The sequence below is a fragment of the Molothrus ater genome, chromosome 19, assembly GCF_012460135.2.
Source record: "Molothrus ater isolate BHLD 08-10-18 breed brown headed cowbird chromosome 19, BPBGC_Mater_1.1, whole genome shotgun sequence".
NCBI classification, from domain to species: domain Eukaryota; kingdom Metazoa; phylum Chordata; class Aves; order Passeriformes; family Icteridae; genus Molothrus; species Molothrus ater.
This window is the reverse complement of record NC_050496.2, coordinates 551,246-562,013: the sequence shown is the minus strand read 5'-3', so window position 1 is coordinate 562,013 and position 10,768 is coordinate 551,246. Positions and strand designations below refer to the sequence as shown.

The window sequence follows — 10,768 nt, the reverse complement described above, 5'->3', positions numbered from 1 at the left end:
CCCCCGGCTTCCCTCAGCCTCCCTCGACATGGCCTCGGCCTCACCTGGCGTGGCCCCGGCATCCCCCTGGCACGCCCAGCGTCACCTGGCATCCCCTCGGGTCCCGTGACCCGGCCCCAGCGCCGCGCCAGAATCCCCGGCATCCGCCCGACATCACCCCGGCATCCCTCGGCCCGGCCCCGCGTGCCCCGGCACCTCCCGGGCAGCTCCCGAGCTCCCGCGGCCCCAGCCCCGCTGCCGCGGCCCTTGCGGCCCCCGGAATCTCCTGGCATCCCCGGGCAGCCCTTGCGGCCGCCGCTCCCACCCGGCACCCCCATCCCTGCTGTCCCAGCCCCGCACCCTCGGCGCTGGGGCGGGTTTGGAGAGCCCGGGGCAGAGCAGCCCAGGAGCCCCGGGCAGGAGAGCAGGGGCCCGTCTCAGCCGGGGGACCCCTCTGCAGAGGGGGCGATGGGGCTGGGGGGCCCGGGCTCCTGCTGCAGGAACCCAAAGCCTCTGTTGATGCCCAGTGTGGGCCCTTCCCTCCCCGGGATGCTGCTGCCCCGCACGCCTCTCTCAGGATCTGGGGATGGTTTAGAGCCAGGCAGCTCCTGGCATCTCCCCTGGCATCAGCTGCTGCAGGCTCATCACTTCCTCTCCCCGATTTTCCACTCTAAATTGCACCATGACTGCGGGATGGGAAAGGCAGATATTTCATGGTGTCCGGGGGTGGGAAGGGAGTTCTGGCTGCTTTGAAGAGGGACGGGGAGCAGCGCGGCTCGGAGCCGTGGTTCCCAGCACGGTGCCACCGAGATGTTCCTTCCACGGGCACAGGGAGGGTGACGCTCACGGACAGCACCGAGCAAATCCCTGTAGGACGCAGTAACGCTGCCCAGCTGCCCCTGGCCCAGAGGCAGCTCCAAATCCCCGTCAGGGCGGATCCTCCCCGCCCTCAGCAGCGCCGAGCTGCCAATAAGGTCAGCCCGAGCGCCTCTGGCTCCAGCCCTCCCTCCCGCACAGGGTGACAGGGCTGTCCCCTCCCGTCCATCCCAGCGTCTCGGGGCCGCTGAACCTCCAAGATGCGATCGTGGCGGCCCAGATGGGTCAAAGCCAATTAACGTCAGGGCAGCGAATTTCAGCGCAAAGCGTGTGACAGAGCAGCGCCGGCAGGAGCAGCGCTGGTCCCAGCGGCGGGGGCAGCACAGGCTCCTCCTGCCCTGCCCGCACCGTCCCTCCTGCCCCTCCTGCTCCCGGACACGCCACCAGCAGCTGTCCCAGCCCACCGGCCTCTCCCGGGGCCCTGCTGGGCACCGTGGGGTGCGGGCAGCAGGAGCCACAGCCCGGCCGTGCTGCTGACACCCCGGCAGCCCAGGGCTGCTCTCCCGGCACAAGGGAGCTCATGGCCTTCCCACAGGCTGATAAGCTCCCTGAGAGAGGCTTTAATCACATTTCCCTGTTTGCTGCTCCAGGAGACAGAGATAATGAAGGGTGGGATGGAAGTGGTGTCTGTGCAATCCCTGCAGCAGGAAAACAGGGAAAGGGAGGAGGGGAGCAGGGGGAACAGCCCGGGAGCTGCTCCCACCCCTTATCCCTGGGCTGGTGGGGACAAGAGACCACCACCAAACCCCTGCTCTGTCCTGGCTGAGCTGTGCTGGAGTACGAGCCTTCAGCCTCTGCAGGATCCCATCCTATCCCATCCCCATCCCATCCCCATCCCATCCCATCCCATCCCATCCCATCCCATCCCATCCCATCCCATCCCATCCCATCCCATCCCATCCCATCCCATGGATCCCAGCCCAGGAGGCACCAGGCTGTGCGCTCCGTGTTTCAGTCCCTGTGCACTGTGAGTTACCCTGCACAGGGCAGGAGTGCATTCCGGGCAGCAGGGCTCTCTGCCCGGGCCTGCAGCATCCCCGTGCTCCCCTCTCCCGGCTGGATCTGCCCGCTGTGCCTGGCTCGGGCCGTGCCTGGCTCGGGCTGTGCCGCCGGCAGGAGCAGCCCCGCTCCTCCTGCCATCTGCCACCTGGCCCGGCCGTGCCCGTGGCCCCAGTGACAGATGGCACCGGAGCTGCCCCGCTCGGCCCGGGCTGTGCCCGCTCCTGCCCTGCCCCAGGGCTCCATCCTCCGGGAGGGCGGACCTGGCCCGTGAGAGGAGCGGCAGAGCCGGCGGAGCCTCCCGTCCCCCCGAAGTCCTGCGGGTGGTTTGTGGGGCCGCACAGGGCGCACCGAGCCCCACCCTGCCCGCCGGGGCTCCCGGCCCAGCCCCCAGAGCTGGCACCGGGCGCGGAAATGCGGAGGAAGGTTCTGGCATTTCCCGGCCCTGGAGCAGCTCCCGGTGCCACCGGCAGGGACGCGGGGCCGTGCCCGGTGCCAGCCCGGCTGCCCTGAGCATCACCCCCTGTGGGAGTGCTGATTTCTCTCCATTGAATGAACGCATTTCAATGAGGTTTGCGGATGTGATAAATACACAAACGGGGAGCAGAGGAGCCCCGCGTCCCGGGTAAGGACCTGGGGTGGTGGCCAGGCAGCAGAGGGGAAGGGGGGATTTCTCCTCTCTGTAATTATTGCAGGAAGGTGAGCAGCAGGACGGGAAGGTTTCAGGGCAGTGCAGCTGCTCGAAGGAATCCCCTGTATTCCATCCACACCCTTGGGTGATTTCCCCAGCAGCTCCCTGGCATCCGGCTGGGATCCATCTCACCACCAGGGACACGGGAGCGTGGCAAGGCTCGGCTCATTTTCCACGAGCACAGGGCAAGATTTGCCCTCTCCAAACATGGTTTAGGAATAGAGCCGTGTTTATGGAGAAGTGGGAACAGAGCCCGGGTCCTGTGAGGAGTGAGGGCTCAGGGAGAGCTGCAGGCTCCTTTCCCGGAATTGCACCCATAATCCAGACCCACCAAAGCCCCCTGCTGCAGCCAGCCTCACTCTCTGGGGAATTGCAGCAGGGATAAATGGATGGATGCTGGCTAATTAAGCAATTAATTACTGCAGGCTCTATGGGCAGTGCCTGGTGCAGCTGCAAACCTCCCAGAGCCGCCCTTCCCTCCTCACACCCGTCACCCCTCGGATGGGCAGAGGGGAAGCGGGCGGGGATCGGAAATTAAACTGCTATTGGAAAGTTTGATTATCTCTTCATCCTTTGTCATCCCGGGCACGGGGACGGGGATGGATCCAGCTGCCCGGGCTGTGCCCACGGGCACGACCCGCTCCAGCGGGGCATTCCCTGATGGGAGGGCATCCCTGGCATCCCGCGGCCGCACACGGGGTCAGCGACCCCGGGCATCCTGCCTTGATGGGCTTGGCTCTGCAGGGGAGGGATCCCGCACGCACAGGGGTGGGATCCTGCAGGCACTGGGGAGGGATCCTGCAGGCGCTGGGGTGGGGAGGGATCCCACGGGAACTGGGGTGGGGAGGGATCCCACAGGCACTGGGGAGGGATCCCACGGGAACTGGGGACGGATCCTGCAGGCACTGGGGAGGGGAGAGATCCCGCAGGCACTGGGGAGGGATCCTGCAGGCACTTGGGTGGGGAGGGATCCTGCGGGCACTGGGGAGGGATCCCGCAGGCACTGGGGAGGGGAGGGATCCTGCAGGCACTGGGGAGGAATCCCGCAGGCACTGGGGAGGGGAGGGATCCTGCAGGCACTGTGCACAGAGCGGCTCCTCTGCCTCTGTGCAGACCCTGCTCAGGCAGAGCCTCTGGCTCTCGTGGTTCCAGCCACGGGAGGATCCAAGTGAAGGCTTCCTGTCCCTGATTAACCATTACCCTTCCCACGCCTGTTCCCAATGCTAGGACTGTGCTCTGCTGTGCTGTGCCACCCCTGTACACATCACTGCTGCCGCTGCTCCATCACAATTGAAACCAGCAGCAGGTGTTTGATGATATTTATTGAGGGAAAGTGAGGATTGCTTCATCTTCCTCTTGAATGATGTCTTCCTGCTTGGGAAGAGCAGACACAGAACCACCTGGCTGCCTCACACCCACAGCAGGTCCCAGCCCTGGTGTCCCACAGGGCTCCCAGAGACCTTTGAGATGTTTCATGAACCAGGAGAACTGCGCTGCTTTAGCTGAACGTGGAGATGGAGGAGGGAAGGGACAGTGCTGCTGTGCTGAGCCCCCAGAGGGTGCAGGGCTGGACCCACAGGTACCAGAGCCCTGCTCAGTGCCCAGGGCTGTCACCAGAGCTGGGACATCAAGAGGATGACAGCCCCAGGGCTGTGACACGCTGGCATCACCCTGGCAGCCAGCAGGGCGACACTGATGACAAATGACACTGGCCCTGTAATTACAGCCAGGCTCTGCTCAGCCAGTGCTGCTGCATTATTGAGAGCAGCCAAAAATACTCCCAGCTCAGTCATTAAGGGGTCTGTGCCTCATGGTGAGCAGCTGCCAGGGCTGCCTCAGCCTGGGCTGGCAGAGGGCACAGCCTGGAATGTGCTGCAGAGTCGTTCACAGATCCTGCACCCCACAGGGATGAGGCCTGGGGGAGCAGAGCACCCCAGAGGGTTTGGGATGCCCCTGGGAAAGTGGCACTAGGACAACATCCCTTGCCTTAGTGTCAGTGCCACCGCTGAGCCTGGCTGCTCCAGGGGAGTGCAGCAGCTCCGGCTCCGCTCTGCCAGCACCACAGAACTCCCCCTGCTGAGGGCTCCTTCCATGGACCTGAACCTCCTCCCTCCTCTCCCCCAGGAGGAATGCCATCCTCCCCTGGGAGCTGCCCTGTGCCCAGCCCGCCCAGCCCAGAGGTGTGTGATGTGGCAGATGTGCTCATGTGCAGCCAGATGTGCAGGTGCTCAGAGCAAGATGCACATTGCAGGAGCAATGCACAGGGAGGAGTTAACCCACGCCTCCAACAACCACACCACCTTGGGCTGATGCTCCTCCAAAGCTCAAGAGGAGCCCCAAAAGATATCAGAAAAAAGAGTTTTTTCTATTTTCTGATCCATTTTGCACCAGGAAGGAGTCTGGTGGAACATTGTAACCCCACAGGCGTGTGGCCAGGCACAGTGGCCCCTCTGCCACTCTGTTTACCAGAACGGCCTCTCCTGGGTCATTGCCCCGGTGAGCAGGGCAGTGACCCACGGGGCAGCCGCTGGGGGGACATGAAAAGCTCGGCCAGGACAGTGACAGTGACATCTTCTCGTGCCGCGTGCCGCAACACGGGAGCACCGAGCAGAGGTGACTCAGCAGCACGGGCAGGGACAGCCGCTGCCTCCGCAGGGCTCCGCGGGGTCACGGAGCTCCCGGGGCCCAGCACGGCTCCGAGCCTCTGTCGCAGCCCGGCGGGGACAGAGCAGCGCCTGGGTCCCCGAGCCGCCCGGAGCCCCTGGAGCTCGGCACGGGCCGAGCAGGGAGGGCACACACAGCAGCCCCTGCTCTGCTCCCTCTGCGCTCTCCTCCCCGGAATTCCCTTGTTTCTCTCCCTGCTCGGCAGCACGGTGAGGATGGACGCCGGGCTGCTCCTCACTCTGCTGCTCCTCCTCCTCCTGCTCCCCGTCCTGGGGCTCCTGGTCTGCAGGCGTGACCCCAAGAGGAGCCGGCTGCCTCCTGGCCCAGCTCCGTGGCCCATCCTGGGCAACCTGTGGCAGAAGGATGTGCTGCCCCTCTACAGGCACTACGAGAAGGTAAGGGACAAGGGACAAGGGACAAGTGGCCGTGCTGGACCCATCTGCAGGACAGCAGGACAGACAGCGGGAAAGTCCTGTGCCAAAATAAAAGGGGAATCCCACGGGTGACTCTTCCTGCCTTTCTTTTCTCTTCTTCCGCCCTCATCTCTTGCTCTACCAGAATTGCCTAAATCCCTTCTGCTGGGAGCAGAACCAGCCCTGTTATCAAAGCCTTTCTCCTGTAAGGCACCCACGTGGTGACAATGCCCCTCAAGGGCCGCAGTGCTGCTCCTGTCCAGAGCTGCTCCAGGACGTGATGCTTTGAACCCCCAAAGGGGAACTGGGAGAAAATCACAGGGACAGGGCTGGGGCAGGGCTGGGACAGGGACAGGAACAGGGACAGGGCTGGGACAGGGACAGGGCTGGGACAGGGAGAGGACAGGGACAGGGCTGGGACAGGGACAGGGCTGGGACAGGGACAGGAACAGAGACAGGGCTGGGACAGGGACAGGGCTGGGACAGGGACAGGACAGGGACAGGACAGGGACAGGGACAGGGCTGGGACAGGGCTGGGACAGGGACAGGACAGGGACAGGGCTGGGACAGGGACAGGGCTGGGACACGGACAGGACAGGGCTGGGTTAGGGGTAAGGTCACACCTTTGAGGGAGGCATTTCCCCTCCCTGCTGGGCATTCACCAGTGCTGTGGGCTCGAATCCCAGTTTGAAGTGAAGTGAAAGAACTGGTGTGGGACCCTGGCTGACAGAGCTGCCCACCCCCAGCTCAGCAGCACCTACGGCCCCATCTTCACCGTGTGGCTGGGGCTGAAGCCAGTGGTGGTGCTCTGCGGGTACGAGGCGGTGAAGGACGCCCTGGTGGGACACTCGGAGGAGTTTGGGGGCAGACCCACCATCCCCCTCCTGATGCAGCTCTCCAAAAACTACGGTGAGTGCCTGGGCCTCTCCTGGATCCATCTGGGTGAGCAGATGGCCACACCCCTAGCCCAGGGAAGGGCTCAGCACCCAAGAGCTCAAACACCCATTTCCTGCTCCACAAGACCCTTCAGGTCCTATGACAAGGACAAGGACAGTATTAACTCCAGCTAGGCAGTTCCAGCTTTGTTCTGAGCTGCTGCAGAGATCCTCATCCTTTCATGGACACTCTGCACACCTGCATCGTCCCCTGGCTTACTGCTCTGCTGCTCCTCAGAGCAGGGTTCCCACTCCTGGGGAGCAGCGGGGTGGGCAGGGGCTGATCTCCTCTGTGTCCCCCCAGGATTTGTCTCCGACAATGAGAAGAAGTGGCGGGAGCTGCGGAGGTTCACACTCAGCACCCTGCGGGACTTTGGCATGGGGAAGAGCTCCATGTCCCAGAAGGTGCAGCAGGAGGCTCAGCACCTGGTGGAGCTGCTGGCAAAGCTCAAAGGTGACGTGGCTCCTGTCCCTGCCGGCCCTGTGGCGGGCAGAGGACACACGGGACATGTGGGGCCCCAAAGCTGTTTGCAGGGCCCGGTGTGGGTGATCCCTGCAGGGAAGGGCTGAGATCCAGCCCCATCTCACACAGGAGCTGCAGGGATGGGCTACAGGCACAGCTGAAGGGCCAGGAGGGAGATCCTGCTCTGAACTGGTGCAGGGATGGACACAACCAAGGAGCATTCCCTGCTGGAAGAACAGGAATAGGGAACAGAACTGTGTGGGCCTGGGGATGATCAGCGAGGACACTGCCCCAGTGACTCGGGCACATCAGGGTGATTTCCTCCTCTCCAGCAATACCCAGCTCCTGCCAACCCGTCTCCTGGGGCTTCCTGCAGGTGCCTGTGCTGCCCTCAGTCCAAGCTGTGGCAGGGAGGTGATGGAGGAGCCCCCAGCTCAGGAGGGCTCTTTGCTGTGGCTGCCAGGCCCCACAGATCAGCCAGGGTCCAAAACCAGGGGCTTGGAGTGCAGGGAAGAGGTGTTTTCTGTCTTGAAGCAGATAAATAACTGGTGGCTTTTCTCACCGCTGGTGGCTGCAGGCAATGCCTTTGAGCCCATGACCATGTTCAGACACGCCGTGTCCAACGTGATCTGCTCCGTGGTCTTCGGGAGCCGCTACAGCTACAGCGACGCCGCGTTCCTGGAGCTGCTCAACGCCGTTGGGAACTACGTCAGCTTCTTCCTGTCCCCCGTGGCCAAGGTGGGAGCCTGCTGTGCTCAGCTGCCCCAGGGGGCTGAGGAGGCTCCCTGCCCTTGGGGGACAGCGTGGCTGTGAGGGACGGCTGGGGAAGCTGAGCCGTGCCCCCTCCCTGTGCCCGCAGGTGTACAGCACCTTCCCCAGCATCCTGGACCTTTGGGGGGACAGTGTGGCTGTCAGGGGGGCTCTGCCCAGGAACCTGACCCCCTCCCTGTGCCCACAGGTGTACAACACCTTCCCCAGCATCATGGACATTTGGGGGGACAGTGTGGCTGTCAGGGGGGCTCTGCTCAGGAGCCTGAGCCCCCTCCCTGTGCCCACAGGTGTACAACACCTTCCCCAGCATCATGGACCGGCTCCCGGGGCCGCACAAGAAGGTTCTGGCCGACTGCCAGAAGCTGAAGGACCACATCCAGGAGAAGGTGCAGTTCCACCAGCTGACTCTGGACTCCAGCTGCCCCCGGGACTACATCGACTGTTTCCTGATCAGAGCAGAGAAGGTAGAGGGGGGGCTGCCCTCCAGCCTGGCTGCAGCCTGCAGGATCACCCAGACAACCCTGAGCCCCTCCCCACCACACCTTCTTGCAGGAGAAGGGCAGCCCAGAGACCATGTACAGCCACGAAGACCTGATCATGTCAGTGTTCAACCTCTTTGGGGCCGGGACGGTGACAACCAGCAACACCCTGGTGTTCTTCCTGCTGATGCTGGCAAAGCACCCCCACATCCAAGGTACAGCAGCAAAACACAGCTGCTCCTGTGCCCGGGGTGCTCATGGGGCAGAGGGTCCCAGCCCTGGGAGGTCCTGCTTGGGGGCAAACCCAAATCATCCTGTGGGTCACCCGAGGGTGGGAGCTGATTCCCACCGGTGGAATCAGGGGGATCCGGGTGCTCCTCCCTGTGCTCCATCCCTGCCCGTGCAGATGGCCCTGGACTGGCTGTGGGAGAGGCTCTGAGCTTGCCTGGTGCAGGGCGGGATGAGGGCAGAGACTGTTCTGGGCTTTCCAAGGGATTAGGGCAGGCTGCTCCCCCTCTAGCCCACCCCTGGGTTTAGGATAAGTGCCCGTGGAGGCCAGTAAGAAGCTCTGGGGAGGCTGCAGAGCAGGCACCCAGCCCCGCTGCTGTCCCCAGCCAAGGTCCAGGAGGAGATCGATGCCGTGGTGGGCGCTGGCCGTGCCCCCAGCACGGAGGACAAGCTGCGGATGCCCTACACCAACGCCGTGATCCACGAGCTGCAGCGCTTCCACAAGAGCCGCATCGAGAACTTCCCGCGCATGACGACGCAGGACGTCCTGTTCAGGGGCTACACCATCCCCAAGGTACGGGGGGTACCTGCAGAGAGGTGGCAGCGGGGCTTCAGGGCCATTTGCCTTTGTCCTTTGACTGTTTGCTCACGTCTGAAGGCCCCGGGTGTTTCCCAATCCTCGGTAGCAATGACCTTGCAGAGGGGAGTAGAGGCACGTGAGTGTCTGCCTGTCCTGCCCCCAGCCCGGGGCCCTTCCTTGCCCATCCTGGAAAACTGCTCTTCCCCTCATGGAGCTGTGCAGGGCTGCGGGGCAGGAGCAGGAGCCCAGCCTGGGCCGGGGCCAGGCCAAACTCCCCAGCCCTCGGCAGATGTGGGGACAGATGTGGGGACAGCCACCCCTCCTGTCTGACCACGAGCACAGTGTGCAAAACCCACCCTGAGGGAACATCTCCTGCCTTGGGTTTGGGGCAGTGAGAGGGGCTTTAACAGAAATCCACAGGAATAACTCGGCAATTTGTGTCCCATGAGCTGCACAGAGGCTGGCAGGACCGTGGGGACACCAGAGCCCCGGGTCCTTTGTCCCAGCGGCACAGAGCCACCAATCCAGGCTGCCTCCCCATGGGAACCTGCCTGGGGTGCACACCCAGCCTCCCCCCATGACTAAGCCACCCCAGCAGAGCCCAGGCGTGCACGATGTCCCTCCTCCATCCCTGCCCCATCCCTCTCCCACAGGGCACTCCTGTCATTCCGGTCCTTTCCTCTGTGCATTCCGATCCAACCCAGTGGGAGAACCCCAAAAAAGTGGACCCCGCACACTTCCTGGATGAGAAGGGCGAGTTCAGGAAGCGCGAGGCCTTCATGGCATTCTCAGCAGGTCAGCGCTGCCCCGCCCTGGCAGCTCCGTGCCCGGGAGTGCCAGCACGGGCGCCCAGGGGCAGCACAGCGCCACCGCCCCATGGGCTGCCCGCCCTCCCTCCTGTCCCCCCGGGGTCACCCCTCTCTCGTGCCCAGGGAAGCGGATGTGCCCGGGGGAGGCGCTGGCCCGCATCGAGCTCTTCCTGTTCCTCACCACGCTGCTGCAGAGCTTCACCTTCCAGCTGGCCACGGAGCACAGGGAGCTGGACTTGTTCTCCCTTTGGCTCGAGATCGAGAGGAGGGCGATCCCGGGCAAGTTCTTCGCTCTCCCACGCCCGGTGTCCTCCTAAGCTGGGAGAGCAGGACAAGGAAAGGCTCTCCAGGTGCCTCCACCCCTGCCCCGGAGCGAGCCCTGTGGCCACGAGGGCACAGCCACCACAGCAGGGACACTTTGGGCTTGGAGCTTCTCCTGTGAGACCTGTCAGGCACCTGTGCCACCAGCTCCATGAGCAGCCTGCTCCCAGCCCTTCCCTCCCCATGCCAGGAACACGAGGAAGGTGGCAGTGCTTCTCCTCCCCATCCCATCCCATCCCATCCCATCCCATCCCATCCCATCCCATCCCATCCCATCCCATCGATCCCATCCCATCCCATCCCATCCCCATCCCATCCCATCCCCATCCCATCCCATCCCATCCCATCCCATCCCATCGATCCCATCCCATCCCAATCCCCATCCCCATCCCATCCCCATCCCCATCCCATCCCATCCCATCCCATCCCATCCCATCCCATCCCATCCCATCCCATCCCATCCCATCCCATCCCCATCCCATCCCATCCCCATCCCATCCCATCCCATCCCCATCCCATCCCATCCCATCCCATCCCATCCCATCCCATCCCATCCCCAT

At 63.8% G+C, this 10,768-nt stretch overlaps 1 protein-coding gene across 1 annotated transcript; it reads left to right on the top strand.

Moving 5' to 3' along the window:
- Positions 1-5,082: 5,082 nt before the first annotated feature.
- Positions 5,083-10,204, top strand: LOC118693764 (cytochrome P450 2C5-like). The gene is made up of 10 exons (XM_036394595.2): positions 5,083-5,156; positions 5,418-5,604; positions 6,369-6,531; positions 6,862-7,011; positions 7,598-7,758; positions 8,079-8,255; positions 8,344-8,485; positions 8,885-9,072; positions 9,732-9,873; positions 10,011-10,204. Exons 1-10 carry the CDS (start codon positions 5,083-5,085, stop codon positions 10,202-10,204), a joined length of 1,578 nt encoding a protein of 525 aa, XP_036250488.2.
- The last annotated feature ends 564 nt before the right edge of the window (positions 10,205-10,768 follow it).

What these genes read in the sequence shown, in the direction of transcription:
- LOC118693764 (XM_036394595.2), top strand. Translation starts at nt 5,083, where the DNA reads ATGAAAAGCTCGGCCAGGACAGTGACAGTGACATCTTCTCGTGCCGCG. An exon ending in TCCTGTCCCCCGTGGCCAAG is followed by an intron (nt 7,759 to 8,078) that starts GTGGGAGCCTGC and finishes CTGTGCCCACAG; the next exon opens with GTGTACAACACCTTCCCCAG. An exon ending in CTTCATGGCATTCTCAGCAG is followed by an intron (nt 9,874 to 10,010) that starts GTCAGCGCTGCC and finishes TCTCGTGCCCAG; the next exon opens with GGAAGCGGATGTGCCCGGGG.